This window comes from Balearica regulorum, chromosome 19 (assembly GCF_011004875.1).
Source record: "Balearica regulorum gibbericeps isolate bBalReg1 chromosome 19, bBalReg1.pri, whole genome shotgun sequence".
NCBI lineage: Eukaryota > Metazoa > Chordata > Aves > Gruiformes > Gruidae > Balearica > Balearica regulorum.
Window position 1 is genome coordinate 903,066 of NC_046202.1, and position 26,570 is coordinate 929,635.

The window sequence follows — 26,570 nt, forward strand, 5'->3', positions numbered from 1 at the left end:
ACCTTTGTGTTCTCATTGTTCATAAAAAGTAATGAAGCAAGTTTAAGAATTTTCATAAAGTTCCTACACTGAACTTATTTCTGTCTGTAATCATGCAAAGTATGAATGAAAGACTTAGTTCTCAGAACGTGAAACGTGTGAAGTCAACCCTAACCTGCTGCTGTGCCAAGCCAAGCACTGTAGTGTGATGTACACAGTTGCTCAGACCAGCAGAGGGCAGGGGAGACACCACTTCAGATCCTTACCACTGCAAGAGGAAATGAGCATTTGGAATGTAGTTTTAATCACTTTTAATTAAAAGATTATAAGGATCTTTTAAGGACGCAAGTAAAATTTGACTGAAATAAGCTGTAAAATCCATCACCAGACAAGTCTCTGTCTTCAGCATATCTGTTTTTTCCCTTGAGTATTTGTGTTCTTTTTGAGGAAGAGGGCAAGGCAGAAACACTTGGAGTTTTTTAACTAGGAATTGGTGTTAATTTCTAGTTCACTTCTACACTTAGTCATCCTTAGAAGGAAATTCTTGCTGGCATGCCAGATAAGCGACCTTCCACATTTCTTCGCTGAAATAGGTGAAAGTGGTCTCACTCTCAACCCTCTCGCAAATAGAGCATCTCTCCAAAGTTCACTTTCATTAGTGCAAAGGTAAGGTCCTACTGTAAAAAACACAAAAAACGTAGGTCCTATGAAGCCCAGATGGGGGATTAACAGTACACCAAGTATAGTCAGCAAAAAATACTCATACACCTGCTATATCGGCCAAGAGCTTTGAGAACAAATGTTAGTTGTTCTAAATACTATCCAGTAAGTTCTACATAGAGCACTGTCAATTTACTGCATGCGCTTATTTAATAGCATTAGAAACATTACCTCTGATCCTGTAGCTTCTGATATGGTGGAGTACGAGCTCTCGGGAGCCCAGGAAATGCATTCTACCACGTGCTCATGTTCTCGGAGCTCAGCTTTGCATTCCTTTGTCGCTACCACCCAAACACGCACTGTCTGGTCGTTAGAACAACTGGCAATTAAGGTGCCATCCTGGTTAGGCCGCACCATGCGCACCCATTCTCTGTGACCCGTGAAAGTCTTCACACAGTAACTATTCAAAAAAGAAATACAGCATGACTCAATATTGCAATAAACCCACTACATATGCCTTTGAAATTTAAGGATGCTTGACCTGCTCTTAGAAGTTAAAATATTTCAGCATGCACATGTCTGTCCTAGATGGTGATGTACAAGGCCATAAAACAGTTCATGGAAAGGAAGTTGACATGAGAAAAGTGACAGCTAAGAACTGGCAAGTCCTTGTTAAGGTAGAAAGCAGGAAGCTTGGGAAAAAATGAAGTTGACACAACAGCTTGCATTAAATAGCTATTTTAAGAACAAGTACAGATTTTTACAGGTCATTCGGATAGCCTTCATCTACAACTTTTAGCAAATAGATGGATTAAAGAGATAACTGATGAACGAAACAAGACAAAACCAAAAATCAGTAGACACCTTGATCTGTGTCAAGAAAGTTAACAGATTTCTCCTCCCTCCTCTCATGCTCCCTTTAAACTTATGGTTAACCGCTAAACTTATATTCCTACCTTGTCCTGAGTTATGGTGTTCTACCCTCCTAGCTCCCATAAAGATAAAGTCAGTTTTAATTAGTTGGTACTAAAACCTAAACCCCTGTGCTTCATGATTTAAGGCAGAATCCTTAAATGAATTACTCTAAATGGTACAATACCATAACTCAATTCAAAGAATGTTTGCTGACATTCCAGATTTATGTGGTGCATTTCCTCTGTAACAGTGGTTTATGCTTGTTTTGTTTAGGTGCTGATGTTTAGCCAGAAGCGCACTTACCCTGTTTGGACTTCCCACATTTTGATAGTTTTATCCCTTGAGGCAGAAACTATATGATCTCCATTGGGCATGATGGCTACTGAAGAAACATTATGATCATGACCTAAAAACAAAATCAAACCTTTATTAAGGTTTTATTATTACTATAAACAGTTTTTACAGAGTACAGAGGACTTGCTATTCATTTATCTTAGGTAAGTAGCTACAGCAGTAGTGCATGTTTTATGGAATAATCTCTACATGTGAACTTGAGATTTTATGAAAAATTAGAACTTCCCAAAGCGGCAAACATTAGAATTAACTGTTTTCAAATTTTAGCATTATCCAGAAGCAGCTGTTGGGTAGGATGGGGTTTTTGACAAGTCCAGTGTACAAGCTTGACTATAACAGTTTGTATAGACTTAATGCACTTGTCTTACTTTAAGCTCTGCAATTGTCCCTACTTAAATTGTCGGGACTAGAAATGAATCTTCTGAGATCAGTAGTTTGAGCATATATAATTTCTAAACAGATTAGAGGCATGAAACAGCTTCCTTTTTTTCATCCAGAGATCTGATGTTCTTTTTTCCAAAAAGTTATAGCCAGTAAGTTCATGAAGTTTGTGGGGTTTGTCTTTCTTTTATTGCCAGCTACATTGCTTCTTGCAAGCCATATACCTACACTGTACAACGTCGCAATTTTCATTTCCATTTTTTGCACTAAGAACTCAGAGCCCCTGGTGAACTTCTACTAAAAAGCAATCACACCAGTGATTAAGTATGTGAAGTGTCAGAGAATACTAGTTTCAGTGCAAGTATGGTACTTCACAACTCCTCACTGAAAAGATTATTTATTTCTTTTTACTTGAAATGAGTTGAAGGGAAGTAACTGGCAACACACACGAAGCTAGTTCACCCATGCTCATGTTACAACATCCAGTTCATAAAAACAGACATACTGCATGTGTGCTCATCAAGAAATCTTTAAAGACCAAAAAAACCCACTGTAGCACTGCCTTATTTCCTTGCGATCAGCCAGCTTCAATGTCTGTTCTTCCTCTACAGTAGTGTTCTGTGGTGTTTAAAGAACTGTATGGACAAAAGTCAACAGCTTTCTGTTTTCTTTGGGGGGGTGTGTGTGTTTATTTTCATAAGTCTCAAACATTCTTTATTCCTACTCACCACTTCTACAAGAAGATATTAAAAGCAAGACAAGCAGCAGTATAAAAATGCCTTTACATCAAGACTATAAAATAAATAGTTGCTGTCAATATTAGAATCTTATAGTTGTGGCTATTTTACTTGCCCATTTTTTCTTACGGCTTTTAAGCCTAATGCAAAGGGATGTTCATTTGAAATCCGACAAACACGAAGCGAATCACTGCACAGTATATATACAGTGAACACCTTTTGCACTAATCACTTCCCTCCTGAAGCGGTATATATCAGGGAAAGAGAGGGGTGAAGGAGGAGGTAACATTTTACTGATTTGAAGGCACAGTTTTATTGTCTAGTAAACATTTAATTTTTAGCACTAATCCCCTCTAAACCACCATTTCATTTCAATATCATTACGGGATGCTTCCCACAGCACCACACATAGCAGGTTTGAGATGTTATTTCATTCCATAGACACTGAACATACACCTTATTTACAGAGCACTCAAAGCATCAAAATATCCCCCTCTCTTTCTTTTGGACAATACTCTGGTTTATAACCCCTTTCCACATCAGCAGTTTTCCTGGATGAAAAAAATCATCTCTTCACTTTACAGACTAAATCAATTCCCTTTATACCTTACCATGCATAGTTCTGATGCACTCAAAGCCCTGGAAATCCCATAGCTTAATGGTCATATCAGCAGAACAGGAGGCCAATAGTTTACCAGTGTGGTCAAAGGAAATATCTTGCACAGAGTCTGTATGCCCCTTAAGGGTTCGTTCAAAGTCTCCTGTCTCATAATCCCACACCTGACAAGTGAACAGAAAATCTGTTAACAGCAACCTATTACTCTTTGTATTCTCGAGCCTTACATTTGCACTCTGCAGGCCAGCCTGGAACCTTATTCAATAATTAACTGAGCAAGAGACAGACAGCACTAAAAAGCCCAACAGCATAGAAAAATAAGCATTATTTTTATATGATTTTGTTACTTACAAATTAACTGAATTAATGCATCTTGAAAACTGTTTTTCAGCTAACTTAGAACATTTTTCTAACTTAGAACTGTTTTTCAGCTAACTTAACACAGCAGGAAAATAAGTTCCATGTATCTAGAAGTCTTCACACCCAATACCCTTAAAAATAAAGAAGATTCATTTGGAAAACATTGGTCCGAACAAATCCACTTTGTACAAATTGTTTTTCTCTATCTCGTTCTATGCTAGTTCCCTAGCTTCAGCAACATTGCCCATTTACAGTTGGTGGGGAAAGCATCATCTTTAACAATCCCTCCTGCTCCCCCTTTCCCAAGCTTTACTGTGGCTCCAGAATTTACTTGCTTCTTCAGAACCAAATAGCCAGTATTCTGCATACTGAGGAGCATTATTCAGAATGCTCAGTTTTAGGGATGATAATCCAAACCACGTTGAAGTGTTTGATATGCCCACATTAGTAGATTACAGAATTTGTCAAAGATTAAATAAACATTTGCAGTTAATAACTGCAAGATAGCATGAAGTCCCCATTCTCACCTTCTAATTAAGTCAGTCCTCTATTATCAAACTGCAAACAAAAGCCTTTGAAACAAAGCAAGCTCCTACAGATTTTATGGTGTGCGTCTCAAGCACAAAATTAGACATTTCATTTTAAATTATATCCTAAACAAAAAAAACCTCAGCCAAACAAAAAAAAATCCCCCCCCAAAAACCCGCCCAACAACAGAAAGAATCCATGATCCCAACAGACTGCAATCATCGGGAATGCAACAGTCAGAAATTAAGCTATACAGCTTGACTTCAAGAATAAGGAAATTCATCCAGTGTATCCATAAGAGGGAGCAAAACCAAAGCTAAATAGGCTCCTCTGTAACATCCAACAAACACACAGCTGTCACTGTTTCAGCTAGCCCTGCCTGCCCGAAGAACAAACACCAGTCCTCTATGTTCAAGTCTGCTGCAGAAATGAGAAAAGGTTCAAGCTTTTCATGAACTAGATCTGGCTGACACTTCTTATGCTAATGTTCTCCAACAGGTAGCCACTGTTAGAACAGCTTGCATTTATAAGCACATTGCTTAATACACTACTCAATGTTTTTCAGAACGGCACTTTTCCAAATAGTTTTCAAACCAGCAAAGAGCAGCACAACGAGAAGTATCCTTTATCAGTGTAATTCCCTTAAATTGTGACATTCCATCAACAACAAAATGCACAGTCATGTCTTTATTGGATGTTGAAATAAGAAACTGCTTGCACACTACAACAAATCTCTTCATGCCACTGTACATTGCAATAAAGGCCTACGAAGACCATTTAAAGTTACTGAAAGTCACGGGGACTTCATGGGACTTTATTCTAAATGGGAAGACCTAATTTTCAGTTAAGAATACAGCTGCATAACCACTTTCACTCAGCTTTACTCACTTCAGATGACTTGGGGAAACTGTCTTCCTCCCTCTCATCATGTCACTGCTCTATACACTATGCCGTTCCTCCGCTACCGAGCAGTCTAAATGCATTCTTCCCCCATCGATGCTTTATCTATTTCTACAGTCTCTAAATCCACATTAGCTTAATTATTTTTTCCTCAGGTCAAAGGATAGTAAAATACTCTTGAAGATAGTAATTGGACCAGCATGAAACTAAAATTTGTAGATTACACAGGACATTATATTTGAAACAACTGTCCCTACTGAAGCTAAAGCAGAATCTGAAACAAACAATCGTCCATCAGGGAAACACACATCCACTCTGAAGTACTGATGTTACACATTACACATCCTCTGACTTGCTTTGTTTAATTTTCTGTAGCAAGCACCTACCTTTATTGTGGCATCCTCTGAAGCAGAGACCATAACACTGAAAACTGGATGGAAAATTACTCGAGTGACAGGACTCCTATGTCCACTCAATGCATACTTCTCTGGAGGACGAGGAATCCACTCTTTAGGGTCTCGTTTCTGACCAAGAGGTCCACCTGATGTAAATTCTTCCTTAGCTTCATTCAGCTTCGATTCTAATTCCATTACCTAAATTTATGAATTTTAAAGAGACGATTCATTTCTAGTTTATACCAAGGTTCACCTTCACTCATTAAAAGTCCAAATACCAACTGGCTGCCAAACTCACAGTAAAGCAAAGACTGCGTGATCCAAACTGATTACCAACATTCAATAACGTTAGTATTTCTAAAAACCAAACCTAATTTAATCATATCTCGTTTATTCTTTATAATTTAATCATTAGTCATTTATTCTTCTCCAACTTCCCAAATATTTTGACAGGGAAAAAAAAAAAAGTTCTACAAAATCACAGTCACTCAAATACTGTACAAATATGTTTGAGCTACTATTTTGACAAACTATTGAAGGAGGCTGTGTTAACAAAAAGGAATTCTACTACTGCAATAATTTTTTGTATCTCTGAGATGGCATGCATATTAACCAGCAGCAGAGAAACAGAAGGTGTAATAAAACTAGATATATTAACCTAGGTCTTTATAGTTAGCGCACTGTGATTTTTATTTTTTTAAAGCTTTTAAAACACTCTAGATCCATTGAAGCATTGCTAAAAGAGTTTTGTACTGTCCACTTGCAGTAGAATCACTTACTCTAATGCACTGGAGTTAATGGTTTCTTTCCTTTAACATAATGGCCAAAGACAACTGGCAGCACAGGTTTTTACCTTCTTTCTAAACCAGTTAAGCCTTCTGGAGACAGCTATTCAATCTTTCCATGCACAAACTGCCTTAAGGCACCTTTTTCTTTCCAGCTTCAGAAACTGCACATGCAATCCATAAACTGAAGTCAAGAAATTTTAATAAAGAAACTGAGAGATGTCTCTGCTAGCACTGAGATAGACAAAACATTGTCTACAACATGGATTTAGGTATTTTTCCTACTCAAGTCCTCAAAATTCATCTTTGGGGCATAATTTTCTAAACCTCGCATTTGTCTGATGAGGAAAATAAGTAGCTTTCTGTTCAGTGATGAATGTTTGATTTCAGTCATAACTTTTTACACAAGTAAATCCATCAGATGTCTACTTACCTTCTTTTGTAATCTTATAACAGATGTCCATTTTTTTTCCAGAAGTCCAGCATACTTCTTATCTAACTCTTCATTCTGCATTTAAAGAAATAAGTCCTAGTTCTAAAGTGTTTCTTCAAAGGCAACATAAACAACTCATTTTAATACAATCCCTTGACCACAGAAAGAGGAATTCAAGTAAAAGACTATAATCAGTTTTACTAGTTACATGTAACAACCACGCTTCAAATTTTAATAGCTAAAATTTACACACACAGAGAAGAGGAAAACATTTTAAAATATAATTTTTAATTAGAATCAGTACAGATTATTGATGCTAGATTCTGCAAATAAAATAAAAAACTAGGACTAAAAAAACTAGGACTAAACTGTTATCTATGCTGGTTTTTGTCTTCGTTACTTGAAAGCTTTTCAAGTGCTCTGCGTATCTGAGAATGCCGTATTTGTTACGGGATTCCCTCCATCCCTCGGCCCAACTAACTCTTCTAGAAATCAACAGCAGACAGCACACATTGACTGCAAGGACCAAGACATACAGAACTGGTAATCAGTTCTCACGGATAGCCTCCTTGGTCATATCCAGCAACTAAGAGCATTAGGAAATCATGAACTCCTACCTTCAGAGTTAAGACTGCTAGCACTATTACTTGTTAGCACAATGCACTTTTTCTCTGATGGAAGCACATAACATTTGAAACTGGCAGCCAGCTGTCAGAGTAGGATCACATATACTTCATCTCGCTTGAAAAGCAGTTAGCCCAAACTAACTTTGATTTATTTTTTTTTAAACTTGATTATAGTTAACCTCCAATTACCAGCATAATACTGGATTATTTTGTGCTACCTTCGCAAAGACAAGCTTTAAGTCCACCCTCTCTGCATCTTTACTTCAGTAACTGAAGCAGAAAGCAGACTAATACACCTGCCCTACTGAACACCACCTCAGCTACTGGAGAAATCAACACTGAGTTTGCAACTCTAATGAAGAATCATTTTCTTCCACTAAATATTTTTCTCCTTCAGGCTCTAAGGAATAGCCGAGGAGCAACAATGAACAGCTAATGTTATAAAAGCCAGAGGATTATACACTTTTTTCCCCTCCCACCTATTAACACAAGTAAGAGAAAGAAAAGCAACACAGAAAACCAAACAACAGAGGCACAGTAGATTAATTAAATGCTGCACACTTTCTTTCCATGTACAAAATTGCAATATCATACTAGAATAACTCTGAATTAGATGGAGAATAACATAGGCATGGTGAAAATAACAATGTCATGGCTTACTCCATAAAAGCCCTGAGGACTGGCTACCTTGGTCAGAGACCGGATGTTAACCTACTACTTCAGCAGCATTTGTAAAAAGTTATCTGCAGGAATAATCAATCCAAAAAATGAAATCCCTCTTTTTAGAGTTACACTTGAATCCTTTCCATTTACTGAAATAATTTCTGCCTTTAATTTTTTTTTTTTTGTCATTTTAGTATAGCCCCATCCAATTCAGATTTTCTTGCAAGAAAGTCATGTGGAACTTTTAGCAACTGCATTTTCTATTTCCCTCAGGACCATGTAGCCTATTTAGATCGCCTTTTTAACCTTTGGGAAGAGAAGACTTAATTAGGTTGATAGATAAGGCAGATAAGGGAATGGTATTAGGATTTTCAATTATAAGTATGGTATTCCAATTTGTCATTTCTACATATTTATTAGATACTAGAAGCAGACTGAAGAAATCAAGTCAAACCAGCCAAGCATCTTGGAAAAAGAACAACGCAAGATTTATAACAGAGAAAAGGCAAGGATTTATCAGAAGTCAGCACACAGAAGTTTACTACTCAATCCAAGTGTCTCCAGAAAAAGTTAAACGCAGATGAAATGCACACCACTTACACTAATAAGTGGCAAGTTTAAAAATTATACCAAGAATCATCTGTTACAAAGGCAAATGAACAGAATTAAGTTGCAAGAAATGACTGGTCTAAGTCACTAGCATCCATACAGTCTAACAAAATAGTGTTGCTTACCAGAGCTGATCAACTTATATTAACTATTTAGGCTTGCCCTCCTACTGTATGATTAACCAACTGATATGCTACAGTTTCAGGCAATGCTTTAACTACCGATCCAATTCCAATCACAAAACAAGACTTCTACCATTTGCTCTGTATGATAAAGAAGAGGACAAAAGCAATCCTGTTTTGTCTTCCCGTTTCTTAAACATTACCACGTGAAGTCAGCCCCCAAAGCTGCATCATCTTATACCATTTCAAGTCTGGTTACAAGAGAACAGTCTTCAGTTTTCTAATTTTGTATTGCAGAAAGTTTATGCTTTTATGCAGAATTCCATGACAGGAATACGCACAGTTAAGGAAATGAGTTACAAGGAGGGGAGGGGGGGGGATGGACACAACAGCAGGAAACAGAAATTAAATGTGTTAAACACATTGTTCTGAATATTATGCACAGAATAGTTCAGGTTGGAAAGGACCTCTTGAGATCTTTACGTCCAAACTCCCTGCTCAAAGCAAGGTCAGCTGGAGCAGACTGCCCAGGACTGCATCCAGTGAGGATTTTTAATATCTCTAGGGACAGACACTCCACAACGTCTCTGGGCAACCTATTCCACTGTTCAGTCACTCTCATTGTAAAGAAAAAAGTTTGATATTATGTTCAGATGGAATTTCCTGTGTTTCAGTTTCTGCCCACTGGCTCTTGTCCTGTCACTAGCAGCACCAAGGAGAGTCTAGCTCTGTCATCTTCACACCTGCCCATCAGATATCTATAAAGAACAAGATCCCCCTAAGCCTCCTCTTCTCCAGGCTAAACAGTGTCAGCTCTCCCAGCCTCTCCCCACATAAGAGATGCTCTAGTCCTATACAAAGTTGCTGGAGCGAGTCCAGTGAAGGGCCATGTCTGTCTGTTGTTTTCGTTTAAATACCATCTCCTATCACCTTTCTTATACATTCATGTTGCCTTTTGTTAGCTTTCTTTTCTAGGACTTTTCATCTTGAAGTATCTAGGTGCTCTCAGGACCAGAACCCTTAAAAGGCCATTACAGGAAAAACTTAGCATTGTATAGATGAGTGGTAGCTAGATTAAAAAAAAAAAAAAACAAAAAAAAAATTAAAAATATGCCTAAGTCATTCAGTAGTTGAAGAGAAAGGTAAGAATTTTGCTCAGAAATCACCAAGTCATCCAATAATTCATAGAGTCATACAATGGTTTGGGTTGGAAGAGACCTTAAAGATCATCTAGGTCCACCCCCCTGCCATATTTTTTAGTTTTATGACAAGGCAGTAAGTTGTATGAGTTTATCACCTCCAGTTCTGAAACTGCATGAATTAATAGGTAGATAATAGATATACATGTTCAGAATGGGTGCAAATGCCATAAAATTATAAACTCTTTACTTGAAATACAGATGAAGAATCTTGCTTGAACTCACCACATCCAACTCAGCTTCCTTTTTAAAAACCGAATATGCCTCTTCATAGCCATTAGAACGAAGGTAATCTGCTATTGCTCGATTTCTAAAAAACAAAGAACAGCATCTTCAGACACAATTATGAATAACAGAGTAGAAAAATTGGTTCAGACTTTTTTTGTTTTAAAAAAGCATGATCAACGTCTAAGTCTTCAGTGCAGTACAACACCTGGGATTATTATGTTTGCTAAAAGCCCGAGCAAATTTTATAAATATATTTGGCAAACAGATTTTGCTTCACAATGTCAAAAGCAGGATACACTTTTTATTTTAGGTTTGGTGAAGGGATTTTGTGGGATTTTGTTTGGTTGGTTTTTTGCTTTTAAGTTACCAAACACTGGAGTAGCACAAATATACTTACCAGTCTGTATCATACATAAAACCCATAGCAGATAAAAGAAGTGACACCCATATCTACATATTAAAGTTGTGGCTTCATCTCTGAAGAAAAACTATTTTGGGTAGAACAGTTTAGCTTACAAAATTTTACTTCAATTGAACTTGAATAAAATGCTCAGTTTAAGAGAACAAGTCTTAGCTTTGTTTTTCAGAATGATACAATAATTTTTAGTTAGATTACAGGAAGGGATACAGCCTGTGACCAAAATGTACAGTGCTTAAAATTTTACATTATTCTTCGAAATATTCTGCACTTTGACACAAGACAATTACCAAATTAATCTGTCTTGAACCTCTCTCTCAAGATAGCATACATTTGTGCTGGGACCTAACTCTTACAGTTTCTGTATTATTTTAAGACTTCAACAAGCAGTCAGCACCTTTTGTTTAAGAGAACCAGACTTAGGAAACTCTGCATTTTCAACATTTACTTCAAATGGATAAATATTTTCAAGCTACACAACAAAAAGTTTGCTTAAGAGAAGTAAGCTGAATGTTCTAAACAGATTTAAAGGTAAAATTACTGTCAGTTACTTTCTCAGCCTCCAGAAGCAAGTCTAGTTTTGTTTTCTTATTGTCACTTACTTTCTTGGGAAGGGATATGTGTGTGTATACATACATATATGGGGAGGGTGGGGAGAAGATACTACATATTTAACATACTACAAATATTTAAGTAAACTGATCTACAGATACTTTATTAAAAATCAGAAGGTCGTCTACACAAGGCATTCAAGAGAAAATTAATATCTTTTGGTAGCTGAATAAAGAAGCAATAATGACTTTTGTTGTGAAAAGAATTTGCTGTTTTTCTGAAAATAAATTGCTTGTCACATGAAAATTCTTCCTGTGGCTTCATCACATTCTTCTGTCCTACCTTTTACATGTATTCAATCTCTCCTCAGACATTCCACTCTAAATATAACTCTGCATTCAAGCAAAAATTTCAAATTTCTCCTCATAAACAACATATGCTAAGATAAAGTATTGCCGCCTCATCAGACCTCTAAAGTAAATCCTAAGTCTTTGGTCATTTCCAGTTCCATTCATAACAGTTCATTACTTCTATCTCCCCATTAATGCATGTACTCTTTGAAATTTTTGCCAGAAAAAAAACTTCAGAGAATTGCTAAAAGAAAAAATATGAATAAATCATAATCTTGAATGTGTTTAAACCCAGAGCTTCTCCAAATCCAATGAGCAGTTGTAAAAAAATGAAAATTTGAAGATAGCTTCTAATCTACTTTAAGAAGCAGAACAACTGTATTTAAGTATATTAAACGAAAAAGTAAAATCCATACTGTATTTAATATAAAGGGGGTTGAATAATTACTGGAAAATTGAAGAAGCTGTATTAAAAAAATAGAGAGCTTACCATGGACAAGAGAGACACCAAATGCTAAAAGATACTTGCTCCATACTTTTAAAAGGAATAAAAAACCAAAACCAAACCACAAACCATGTAAGTTTATGAAACCGAGTATCATGCAAGATATTGCCATCCCAGTTGCTACCCACCACTTGCTCTATCATGATTTATTACAGAAGAGATAGCAAATTAAGGCATGGAACTGACAGCCTATTCCTAGCCTTAAAATCTGGAAAGTATTCCGTATCTTAAATTGAATGAAGGTGGGGGTTTTTTGTGGGGTGTGGGGTTAGGGTTTTTTTTGTGACGTGGGGTTTTTTATTATTTAGTTTGTTTAGGTTTTGCTTTTTTTTTTCCTTCTTTAAACATACTGTCCATTTTAAATACAATCTAAGGAGACAAATATTGTAATCACAATGTAGCACATTCTGATCAGATCCTTATCTACATTGGGGAGTAAAACAGCAAAAAATTGTCAGAATTTACTCAACATAAAAGTAGAATTCACAAAATCAGTTTGGAGCATGTATTGCAATGTGCTTGCTGCTTAGTGTAACCCTTTCATAACTTTGTGACTGAAGTCACAACAAAATAGACAATAATAAATTATAGCAAATTAAAGAATCCATTTTTATGCCATAACTTTGAAATTATATTTTCACCATTTCACAATTCTATTATCAAATACCAGTAGTTGTACCAAAAATAAGAGTACAGAGATCTAAACCATAATACATGGCACTTGATCAGCATGTGAGCTGATCAAGTAAAATGTACTTGGAAACAAAAGTTAATATTCAAAGTTTAATGAAAATGTGACACAAACTTAAATATAACAATTCCTTACAGTTCATCTCGTTGCCTTTGTGACAGCACCATTGTGACTGTGATGTCAGGTTAACGTGATTCAGCAGTGGCTGCCTCCTCAAAAGCTAAAGTCTTAGGAACTCTGGATCCACAATTCAGTCTGCCACTGAGTGGCTTAAATCAAAAATATTTTTCCAGATGTGAAGTCCAATAGGAAATCCAGAGGCATTCAACACCAAAGATTCAATCCATCTAGAGGGAAGAGAAAGAGACATCATTAATTTCCTCTAAATAAGCATTCAGTTGCTCTGGACTGACATGAAGATTTCAGTACTCAGACTGCAACACCACTCTGGACAGAACAAACTGACTAAAATTTGTAAATGCAATTTTATTTTGCTACTCTGGATTATGTCCTTATAGCGTATCTCCAACCTGGACTGAGTAGCCTAGACAGACTTGTACCCTGTCTTTATTCCTCATCTTCCCACCATTAGTCCTTCAAGAAACAGGGAGCTTAAAGAGACATCTTCAGTCACAGCCCAGTTCCAGTTTGGAGGCAATTCCATCATATTGTCTCGTGATGAAAAGAACTGAAGCCTAAAGCAAAGAGCCAACTTTTTGCATTCACTACTCCTATCAGAAAGCTATTCTCCCAAAATCCTCTATCCTTATGGTAGATTTTTTTAAATCTCCTTACTTATCTTTTCATCAAACAAAATGCAGCAAGGTTCATTCAGTTAATTTTCAACACACAGCTAACACTCTCCTGTGTCTTTCAAGTTTTGAAGGAGAGTTTAAGGAAAGATGAGAACATTCCGGAAAGGGACTATGGAAGATGCTACAGCACACTTCAGGCCATAACCAACAGCATCAAGGCACACTCAGTTTGTCACTGTAGCTCATTCGTGGCATTATATTATGCAGTTCTCTAGGATTTAACCAAACAGCATCTTTAAAGACTATGGCTGTAATTCAGCATGTGAGCTTTACAGGTTGATTATTACACAATTCTATCAGACAAATTACTTTTTCTATTCTAGTAACACTATCTGAAAAAGTTCTGAAGAACCATGTTCTAAAAGACAATAGTTTCCACCTCTTCAGTCATGTGTTAACATGGTTTACCTACAGTTAATCTTTTATCTTGCCTGTACTTGGGGTACAGTGAATTTTTAAACTGATCTTCAATCTTATCAGAGTAGCACAATTACCACGGTGCAGAGTTGCCACAAGCCCGTTACTTCAGTTGGGTTCAGACAGCAACTCAATCACTACACATCTGATAATGCAAGCTAATTCAGAATTTGACATATTCAAGATAGTGTTCAAGTCAGAATTGTGCCTTTCACAAATTAATTACTTTCCACACACGCACACTAGTATCTTCTTATTCAGTAACATGAACTTCTGTATTCTTAGTGTTCAATCTACTTCAACTGGACAGTTTTAATCTTCCTCAAGGTGACATCATCAAAATCATTTTAGCAGCACTGCCTTTTGATTTCTGCACTGCAGGTACTCTTTTTGTAAGCAACGTAATTATGAAAAATGCTGAAGATAGCATTTCTTGCATACCTGACAAGAGTCTGTCTATACCACATAATTTACTCAAGCCGTTTAGCAAGTTTGACCAACCAGCTTTTAGCAACAAGATAAACTGAACACAATACACAAAGACTTAGGAGATAGCAGTTGGATTTGTAAACTTTCTACCAACTACTGCAGCAAACATGTGTTCCCACTGCCTCTCCCCTGCTGCTTCTTCATAGACATACAGGTACACAAGGTTGACTACAGATGTTGGATAACAATTTTGGTAAGGGGCCTGTTTTAAACAAAAGCCTTTCTTATATTAAAAAAAAAAAATTGAAGAAAATACTAAGCTTGTATCATTAATGTCTACTTATCCATCACAGGGGATCAGGAGCTTGTTTCTAAACCTATCTAGGCTCTGCTGTCTGCTTCAAAATAAGCTTAAGCTGCAAGTTGCTTGTATTTCGCTCTGCTGATGGATTTTCCACATCAAATGCTATACACCATAACACTGCACTGCAAGCCGTTTAGGACAGGAGCACTCTAAACAGGCAAGATATTATTTAATTAGTTTGACCTCTTCCCTAATAGCTATTTCAGAAACAATTCAGTTGAAAACTGATAGCACAGGCTACATCCTTTCAGAGAACAGAAGCAAACTTTTAACTTTTGTCCCATACCTCACTTCCTGACAGGTAAAGAGACAACTGGTTTTCAATAGATGCATCTTGTTCACTATACAGTAGAAGTATCACATACAAATTAATGGAAATTTAGTTAATATAAAAAATAATCTATTTAAATGATCATAAGAAGTGCCCTCTAGAGGGCAATGCTGCTATAAATTTAAGTACTGAAAAACAGAGGCTTATAATGGCTGAATCTCTGCACTTCAGTATGAACATAGCAATGTTTTCAGTGGCGATAAACATTGTGAAGACCAAAATAAGGCACTTTATACACAGAAGCACTGTTTGAAGCACTGAATATCAGAACACAAAGATATAAACTTCCAAAATCTGCTTGTAGTACTACCATGGTAAAAATCACAGTATTAAAACTAGAAGGTGGGTTTTGTGCTATGAAGTACTGCTAAGCAGTGAATGCCTTGTAAATCTAGCATCAGTGCAATAACTCCAGTAAAAATCATACTCCAGTATTTTGTCAATTTTGTCATTGCATCTAGATGCAACTATAGCACTTACCTAAAAATAACAGCAACTGACCTGTCATCTAGTCAGAAAGGCGTTTTTCCCCCTCAAATGTAAAGTAATCCCAAACTTCTCCTCCTGTATCTCCAACACTTCACAACAGCTGGCCTGCTCCATCGCTCTAACTCGGAATTGTTATTCAGAAACAGATCTTAGTACTAGATAAATTTCAACAGCTACAAGGCAAAGCAGCTATTTCTGCTATTAACAAATTACAGCTGATCCACAAGTCACCAATCAACTGATCTACCATATCTCACTTCTCTGAAAAGCGTCTGTTCCCAGCACCCTTCTCATATTCCTGCCTTTTTCACTACAAAGGCCCCTGAATATAAAACAAAGTATTTTTAGGGCAGCTTCCTTCATATACACCCTTTAACAAAAGACAAAACAAAACGAACAAAAACAAACAGAAAAAAACAAAACGACAAAACCCCCACAAACAAAACCACACAAGGAAAAATGTCCAAAACCAAAAAGGACCCAACTTTAATTATACACCTATGTCACTTTTAGAAACAACAGAGAATAGGTGAATATTGTCCATATGCATTGCCTTTTCTTTAGCTAGAGAAGGCCTGGTGATATACACAACTCAGTGGAGCAAGTCTAACCAGTCCTCCTCCATTGCCTATCAAGGTTTATAGTCACCACTGTGTTACACACACCCGCAAACAACCTCTGTAATGAGAGGAAGCAAGTGTTCAAAGAGAACCCTTGGGAAAAAAACACCACAAAAACACAGCGCCTGTTCACTACATCTTGCCTGAAATTGGTCATTTTTAACAGCAGCTTACTGTGAATAAGGTAGTGTCAAGACACAGAGCTAGATCTTTTTTGAAAGAAAGGATGTCTTTGTATGAAAATTGTAATTTGTTCTGTATTAAATACAGAAGAAAAAAAAAGACTGAACCTAAATAGAGCAATCCATGGACTAACTGCTACTAATTAAATATAAACCAGGATGTGTCTTTTATTAATAGCCCCACTTACACAGCAAAACATTTTAGTTTCAAACTTGTTTATGTCTTTGTTTCCATATCAATAGTCTTCATATATAAAAGCACTAAGTAGCAAACATCTGCATATGTGCAATCTTGCAACAAAAGTGGGCTACAGGTGTTTTCAGCAACATCAGTTATGTTTATAAGCATTTTAAAATTGGGAACTAGACCTGGCTGAATGCCTAACACTGGAATAGGCATGGCACATCAAACATTTGTCTTGTACTCCTCCTGGCAATACGGTACCTGCTCGGTTTTCTAGAACGTACAGGTACCCGGTGGAAGTAGAGACAAACATCACTCACAGCAGTTTAGGTAGGCTACTTCTTTATGAAACACAAACCATTTGAAAACTATATTAACACCTTCCTCAGCTCCATTAACAGTAACATATCCTCAACAGACAACTGCATTTCATCTCAACTGCTAACTTTTCCACTTAGCTAAAGATCAGCTTTTATACTTAGGACTGGTAGAAATGTCTGAGCAATAAGGATACAAGATCTAATTCACTTTTTAAGTGCTGTAGGACTGAAGAGTGGCATACTAAAGCATAATCTTTAAAAAAAAATATTGAAAAGACAGCCAAGAATCATCACAGGCCAAAATTTTTTCCCCACACAAGCTTCTAAAACATTCAGAACTATTGATAAAGAGCAACAAATTGGGCAGAAAACCCAAAAAAGCAGAAGAATCCTTTCTTGTAAGGGAAGGTGGAAGCAGCACAGTACAGGTTCTTCTGATTTTCTCATTAAAAAAGTGGAATACCCTCTGTTTCTTCACATCTAAGAATCCTCTCCCATCTTCCTAAACTGGGATTCAGAGATTCCTTAGCTTCACCACATACAGCCTGTGGCTGGAGCCAGCTGCACTCACCACAAGACTCACCCACACTTCGTGAGGACACATTTACTGCTGTCAAAATTGCTCTGAGGCCCAGGTACTGCCTGACATGCATTTAAAGATGGTCCCACCCTGCTGGTGACTAAATACATACCTTTTGCAACTGGTTAGTGTCAGGGCAGCCGGCTGAGTCTAACTTCACACTTGAAGTGGACATCACAGATCTGATATTGTATAGGAACCACCCTCTTCCTGAGGGTGACTAAGACATCCTAACAACTCAGAAGTTTCTTCTTCCTGACTTTAAACAGTAGGTCCTTATAACGATGTATATCATTGTGGTTCATGTCTTTCCTAGATTACTGGAAAACTTCACAATAACTTAACAAGAGAGACTTGCTAACCATTCATAAGATGCACAAATAGCAAAATGAAACAGGTTCAGCTATATTTGTTACCTCTTTGAGACAGCTATATAGTAACTATTCAAAGCACAATGGCTAAACAGATGCAGTCAAAGCAATGAGGTAGGAGGAAAAAAAACAACACAGAAAACACTCCCAGGCAAGAGATAGTCAGAATTCCTCTCAGTTCATGATACGTCATGCCAATAAATGATAAGCTGTGGCTCGCAGGTATTTCTATGATGGTGTTCATACTTGCTTCAGCAGGCATCGAAGTATTATTTTCCATAAGTATTCTCCAAATACAGTTGAGAAAGAGATTATGGAGTGAAATTAATCCTTCAGCATTTTAGTCTCAACCTGCCAAAAATACCTGTTCATTTACCTAAACTAGCATCAAGAAAGAGCAACATTACTGGAATTAGGATTTCTAAAGCTGCCCATTCTGTATACATTTAAAAAAAAAAGTATGTAAATTCCTTTAGAGTTTATTACATTTTTGCTTATGGATGTACACTGGATGCTAACCAGTACTAAAATTTGGTTTGAATACATATGTCTGGTAAAGAGACTGTGCCCTGAATCCAACATTTACCTTTTGTCCATTTCAAGCTAATCATCTACTTTGCAAGCCTACAATGAGACTAAACAGAAGTTTTCAAACACACTTGAAGACAGAAGTTTTTAAAATCAAAGCCAGCCTGCTTTCTTAGTTTTAACTAATAAAATAGTGTTTCTGGACTTAACTTTTGACTTATTGATTACTGCTGTTAATTACTGCATAGATAACACAGTTCATCCAAGTATTTTAGAGCAGGTGAAACAGAAGAAATAACAAAACTTTCATCCTAAGCCCTTTGTTTTACTGTTGCTATGACTTTGTTTACCAATTGTAATAACTCACTGCTACGGCTTTAATCAGAAGGTTTTATCTGTATGTTGCAGGGTACCTTTTAACTCTCTCAAAGTAATACATATATTGTACCACGACAAAATTGAAGCCATAAATACGGAGGTCAAAGCAGCCATTAGCTACTTGTTATTAACTCATGATATAAATTATACCTTCAGTAAGATGCTACATTGGTCCCTGCAAGGTATTAGTTCACTTGGGGATTTAGCATCCCAGAAAGAATGAGGGCTTTTGTCCTTTAAACTGCCTTATGGGAATCACACTACGGGGACGAATTGCACTCGGTGCTCACCAGCTGCTGGCACACAACCACCAAGCTTAACTTCACTAACATTGCCATCAACAGGGTGTTTCACCTTAAGTTTTTATGAAGTCTTTCCAAATCCAAACATTTTCATAAATATATCCCGATACCAAACTGTGGCATCACAACCAGCCTTATCATCTTCCTCAGTACTGTATCAGCAAGATCAATTCAAAGTTCACTACTGTCTTTCCTTCACTCCCATCAAGTGTGTCAAAAATACTGCTTATGGATCAACACCATAAACAAATTACTGAAATGGCTCAGCTAACAACACCCACTTCCACTCTTCAGAGAAAGTTACAGTAAAAATCACTCCCAATTGAGATATGATCCATCTAAATTGCAGTTTAGCAAGTTTCTAATAAAATATGTAATTGTTTAACAACAAATACCCCAGTAAATGTAAAAATATATCAACGGGAAGTAACATTTGTCAAACTCGTCTTTCATTCTGGAAGTACACTTGCTTTCCTAGACTCAGTTGAGTGTGCCTCTGCAGCATGAGCAAGACTCAATCTAACATGCCTGCGTTAAGATCAGTGCTCTCCTTTCACCGTGACTATGCTACACAGCAAAACCATCTGTATCAATGCCTTGTTGACCCGCAGTGTTCTGCTACCATAGCAATAAGGTTTAAGAAAATCTACACAAATATCAAGTAGTGCATACAGAGAGCAGAAAGCTATTCCAAGTTCACCATGAAGTATTTATTGAAGACATTTGTAGGTTCTAACCAGATTTTTAAAGTCACCTCAAAAAAGTTGTAAAGAGTAATGTAGAGAAAGATGTGTTACATTATAAGGCCTTTACAAGTCTCAGGAGTTCCATTTTACAGGCTTCTTTCACAGCCTAAGTTACTCTGATTACTTAAGCCAGGGCTCCAGTCATCAAGAAAATCCTCATCAGCACCACAATGAAATCCAGTCTCACCCACTGGAACTCCAGGCTCAAAGTCTTTATCATCCTGGTAATTTAAGTCCTCAAGCCTACAGAAACATTTGCTTACTAGCTACTACAAAAACAGTCAATCAGCCTTAATACATTCTTAAGTACTTTTCTTATCTCCCATAATTCCCACAGGCATATTCATCCCTCCTATATTTTATGTTTGCTCTCTTAACTTCTCAATTTTTATGAGTTAAACCAAGAAAATCAGTTTCAACATCATTCCTTGGTTCACAACATCAGCAGCAGTTAAATATATCAGCACCACTCCAAGCTCACTCTGCTGCTGTCTAGCAACCTAACAACCACTGCTGACCAATCTGTTATTGTAGATCTTGGAATACATGTTCAAGCTCCTCCAGGAACTTAAAAATAAATTAATTAAATTTCTGCAGTTTTAATGACCGTTGCTTAGGCTCCATAAACAGTCTTCTCCACAAAAACACAAGCTACATACACTAAACACGTAACTGTAACTCGTTATATCTGAAATTAGAAGAGATAGATGGCACAAATTAGAGCAAATGTATTAGCAGATACAGAACAGACCAACACCTTTCAACTTCGAACATCACTGCTGTGTTTCAAGAACAGTAAATCTTTGCTTTTTTTGCAGAATCCTCATACCCTAATAAACTCAACTACAAGACCATTTGTTTTCTAAGTATTATTATGACAAAATAACGTATTTAGTAATATTCTACAAGAATATTTCTTTGAAGGAGACAAAATCTGAGATCACGTTCTCAGATTGGCAGGTTAGGCACACCTAAGTGCTCAGACATTAAAAAGGCATATATGCCATTATGAACACAAGGAACACGCAACTGGGTTCACATTATGAAATCAATTACAGAGTTTTAGATCGCTCCCATTTAGCTTCAAATTTAAATCTTAATTTGCAATCATTTAGAATTCCAGCTACCAGCGTAAAACTCAAAACAGTCTTGAGTGTCCAGCTACATGCTACCCACTTTCAAGCAGTTTCTCTAACACATTCTACTGTTCTTAAAAGATGTTCTACCTGGAAGGAAACTCCTTATGCTTTCTTCTGAGTTTGTCAATGTATCTGAAATTCTAGTTCATTTAGCTTCCTCTCTTGTAGTAATTTTTCAGCCCCAAGTAACTAATGAAGTGGTAGCAGAGACCAGATCCACCAAAAGACTAACTGAATTGATATAATCAGAATTAAATTCCACAGGTCTTTAAAGTGGAGGGGATCCATTTATGAATCAACAAAGTAGAAACTCTTGTTGCATTGTCACTTGCTACATGGCTGGAACATTACAACCTTACAAAGTTTTTCAACAGCGTATCTTGTTTCATAACATATTAACAAGAGGACTTACAGTGGCTATTTGTGAGCATTTGCAGGCAATTAGAGCTACAGTCCTTTATGGGAGAACTAGATTAAATGAAATGTTCTCTTACACCTCTAGCTTATACTGCTAAATTCTAGCAAGTATATAAGCACACCTCCTTTTAATCCAGACTAATTTTTAATGGTCTGATTTTGTTTTGAACCCAATAAGCAAAAAGCTGCTTTATCAAACTCAAGTCACAGAATAGGACAACTCTTCCCACAAATGCACTCTAGAAACAGATTCCATAGAAGCTTCCATTTAAATATGAATCTACTTAAAAGTGAAGTAATATCCATATTTCTTAGGCATAACTAGTATGACCTGAAAAGATTTCTTAGAAATCTGTCTCCATCTGTTGATAGGAAAGAAAAATGGTAATAAGTAAATAAAACATCCAGTTCCTTTTTTACAGCAGAAAAGCACATACACAGCATAATCACAACAGAACAGCCATGCAGTTGTTCTTACGGTGCAAACACACACACCTTATCCTAGAAAACGTTAGAATTAATAACCCACTAAGCCAGCATGGATGAGTCGAAGAATACAAGAAAGCTACTCATTTATGAGCTGGGCTAATCTTTTTTCTACTTTTCAGCCTACATCAGTAAAGCTAGCTGAAGGATTATGAAAAAGTGAGCTCCAACAACTATCTTATTTTGGAAAAACAAAACAACAAGCAAATCTAATCTGAATTACAACTCTGAGACTTATTTTTAATTCACTTGTTTAGTAAGCCTGTTATTCTGCAATTAAGTGAAGTCTTAAAATGCCTGCAGGTCTTAAACACAAATGCTTTGCCAAGTTTATCAATATAGGGTTACACATAATACAGCATTTTGTGCAGTGTTTGTTCACATTTTGGAATAAGTTACCAAAAATATTCTCCATTTCAGTTAAAGGTTTATCAAAGCAAATATATTTTTTAACACAAAAAAAAAATTGAAAAGCCCTGTGCCTGTTTTCTTATCCATTTCACCTCCTTTACAGGTTAATTTAATTGACTTTGCTAAAAACCTGATACTGTAGTTTACTTCTGAAAATAATTCAACAATAAATCCATGGCAAACTAGAAAGTAATCTATAGCAGATCAGATATAGTGTCTATGTTTCAAAGACTTGGAATGCAGGTTGTAATTATATCCAAAAAATAAAGCTAAGAAATGTCATCAAAATGCTACAAAACAGGAGCAAGTAAACTACTCTTCTACATCTAACTCTACATCTAACTACATGTTCTGTAATGAATGAGTTTCTGTCCTAATTAGAGATGTGCATTTTCAAATAAACTTATGTGCCCATCTACTTTTCCATATTATCTCCAGTTATAATCACTACTGAACACATCACTGGCAGTCACTACCTACCTTTGGGACTGTAAAACAACAACAGACATTTTGGTCTTGTCACCTTCCCAGGCACCAACACTAATACATTTGGGCCAAATTTGCTAGAAAAATATTTTTTGGGAAAAGAAGTCTTTAAATTAATTCAGTCTTGGTATTTATCCTCCCTCTATCACTTCAGTTTTGCAATTCTGATAGAAGCATGATACACTTAACTCTCAGGAGAAACATCACGAGCACATAGTCACTATGTATGATTTTAGTGCTTTTAAGCTTCTTCCAGGTCAGAGTTCACGTTTGTAGTCTACATGTGGACTTTGGCAGAAAAAAAGTGAAAACATTCTACTTCTAGCCTGCCTGTTCAGTTCTGTGCAAAAATGCAGGTTAAAGTTTTGGGCATAAAACTCTTCATGCCATTGTTTAGTATGTTGTGATAGTGATATGATAGCAAGGAATTATTTCACAAAATTAGTTTAAAATTCATATTAACCTCCACTGGGTTTTCACTGAACTTCACCAGAAACCTGAATGACTTTTTGGTCAGATGTGGGTTAGTGACATTGGGGGGGGCAGAAGAGGGCTAACATTACAGTGGGCTTGAGTATTACAAGGTGCTACTCTAAACTTGTTCAGAGAAATGCACAATGTACATCATGATTTATCTGGATGACTTCAGCAAAAGATACCTGTCAAAATCATTTTTGCTAGGTCAAACAATACATACACATTTTGCAACAGCAATTCTAGAGCACAGTATTTAAGCTACTTTCTCTTTGTCACCAAGAGAAGAGCGCATGTACTCAGACTAGTTTCTTACAGTTGGTCAGCAGTCATGCACTGGATTTGAACTTTGTTCTTTTCAGTTCTTCCCCCCATCCTCTTCTGGCTTGAAGAATTGAGTAGTAGACTTGAAACTCACAAACAGGTCACAGGACTATATCCAAATTTCAATATTTCAATTATTAAACTGCCTGTTATATTTGAAATGTGATGTTAGCAAAAATGATAGTGAATTGATTAAATTTGTATATGAAAAACATTTGGAAGGAAATGCATATGTTAAAGCTTTAGAAACATGAGAAGGTCAAAACCACAAAGAAAACCAAACAAAAATTCAGACTGAACTTCTACTCTTCAAATCATGAGAACGCTTAGTCCTTTAGCCATTTTCAAAGCTTGTTGACCAAAAATGGCTTCTCTCGGCAAGTAAAGAGGAGAGAAAAAAAAAAGAAAAAAGGAATATTGTAATTGTCACACATATATCTTATCCTATTAGAGGGAACAGATTTTAATCTTTCATGGCACTGGTACCAAAAGTAATGAAATCAGGGTTCTTGTAGAAGGTGTCTCATCTTTCTTATGACCCATCTACACCTAGGACACTACTGTCTAAGCAAAGCTGAAGTTGTCCCTAAGCTGAACCAGTCCCTAAGAAATACCTGCCCTTCTCTTCCCAACTTTACCAGCATCCCTTCTCAGAATCCCTACATCTCCCATCTATTAGCACATGCAGTAACTCTCCTGCTAAAGAGAGAAACTGCTCTCCCTGGAGGAAGGTCCCTCATCTAAGCCAAGAGAGCAGAAGACAAACACAGAATTACTTCTTTTCCCACCGAAATGGAAAACACCTTCCATGCAGAAGCAATGTCAGTACAAAACAGGGCCAAGAGAGAGCAGACACTAGGCAGCAAACCATAATATTCACAACCATCTCAGTTCTCATTTTGTTGATGTAGAAATTCGTGATTGTGATATGCTGTGGTACGGGAAATCATCTATCATTAGTACTCATCCCAGTCTTATTAGTGTGAAAAAAACATGACAAAGATTAATTCCAAGTTTGTTGGAATAGCGTTAGCTGTTCACAAGATCTTATTACAAAAATGGCATGCATCATGTTAGAACTTTAACCCCATCCTCACTGTTTGCTGCAGATGAATACTAGGGTCAGAGCTCCTCTGTTAAACTTCCCCCAATCTAGTTTGTGCTTGCTGCCTACAAATCTAGCTGAGTGAGAACAAAAAACTTCTATCATTGCTGATTTAACAGACACCAGCTGTTTCAAAATACATATACACACTCACATTAATGACATCATCCTCTTAATAGATTGTAAAGACACTAGCATTGGATAAATAAACAATTTTGTTTATCCAATCTTTTTCTTCACCCCAAAATACAGGTGAATCGAGCACAAGACAAACTGCTGGCATTGTTTCTTTATGGAAGAAACAGTCATTATCTGCAGGTAAACAGGCTACATGTTTCCAACTGATTTTCCTCTAGTCTTAAAGAAGGATAAACTTAACACCTTTGCTTTAGCATTAGCCTACCTCCATGCAGAAAAACAAGGCAGAGGTAATGGGGGGCGGGGGGGGGCAGGTATGTACACTTGTCTAATTCAATCAAAAGAACTTCAGATTTGTGGAGCACAAAGGAACAATTAACATTGATACAAGAGAGAAGGTATAAGTAATCCCAGTCACGAAGGCCGCTGTGCTATCTCAGATGTAAACTAGCACGGCATCATGCCATAAACCTGTTACCTTTACCCCACCTCAAAGGAAGTCTGCCAGCTGACTCACGAGCACTGGAGAACAAGAGGTGCTCCAGAAGAGTGTATCTACGAACTCACTCAACAGGGACCTATTTAACAACAGACCTGAGAAAATTACAGGACAGACATTTGCTGCAGCACCACCTATAAACCTCAACCACAATGGATTGTCCCATAACTGGAAATACTTTTTCAGGACTGCAGCAACTAGTTACTGGTTAAAGACATCATTTAAGTCTTCCAGAATCAACGGAATCACAACCACAAAGATGTATTTATTACATTTATTTGGTCACAATCCTTTTATCCAAAAGTCCATAAGCAGTCAGGTCAAACTGCTGGGCTCTCTCAGGAGCAGTGCCAATAAGGAAGAAATGGCAAACGTACTTCTAAATGTATTAACTAACAAGTACTTTGAATTAATAATGTTTATTTTTTTTAATATAGTTACACATGCATCAGTGCATTTGATACTGCTTAGTATGACAATGCTGTGCAGACATGATTTGCTGTGAAGAGGACTGTATGTTCATAGTACTAATGAAACGGATCACAGCATACACTGAAGTGATAGGATAGGTGCCTTCCATGACAGTGAACTAAAAGCAAGATAGCCCAAGTCACACCTAATCCCCTAAAGAGAGAGCATGAGGTAAAAAAAACCAACAACAAAAAAACACCTTTAAACATGCTGAATGAGACACGCATTGCCTCATTCAAGTCCTGCCTCAGTGAATATTAAGAAGAAAAGGCCTTTCTTTAAGCAACTTTTATATATATACAAAAGTTAGATGCACATACTTGTTGGGGCTTACCTGCAGTACCTAGCAAGTTCATCAGGTTAAAACTAGAATTAAATTAGTCATCAGATAAAAATCATGGTTCTTTCAAATGTTTCTAATATGCAATACTCATCAGTAGGTCTCAAAAGACAGTAGGAATGAGGAAAAGCATTGTTCCAAAATAACTGTCATACAAGAAAAAAAGACATTTAACTCAACCTAAGCTAAGGGCACCGCAATGAAGCTGGCATAAAACA

General features: G+C 36.8%; 1 protein-coding gene across 2 annotated transcripts in view; it reads right to left on the reverse strand.

The window, feature by feature from the left end:
• Nucleotides 1–26,570, reverse strand: part of PAFAH1B1 (platelet activating factor acetylhydrolase 1b regulatory subunit 1) — a 37,482-nt gene that overhangs the window by 6,342 nt on the left and 4,570 nt on the right. For both annotated transcript variants that reach the window (XM_075771811.1, XM_075771812.1), the window contains exons 2-8: nt 13,142–13,353; nt 10,488–10,572; nt 7,044–7,118; nt 5,817–6,023; nt 3,638–3,806; nt 1,858–1,960; nt 871–1,099 (exon numbers count right to left, since the gene is read on the reverse strand). In XM_075771811.1, coding sequence (XP_075627926.1) covers nt 871–1,099; nt 1,858–1,960; nt 3,638–3,806; nt 5,817–6,023; nt 7,044–7,118; nt 10,488–10,572; nt 13,142–13,173 — 900 coding nt within the window. In that variant the 5' untranslated portion in view covers nt 13,174–13,353. The remainder of the gene's footprint in view (nt 1–870; nt 1,100–1,857; nt 1,961–3,637; nt 3,807–5,816; nt 6,024–7,043; nt 7,119–10,487; nt 10,573–13,141; nt 13,354–26,570) is intronic.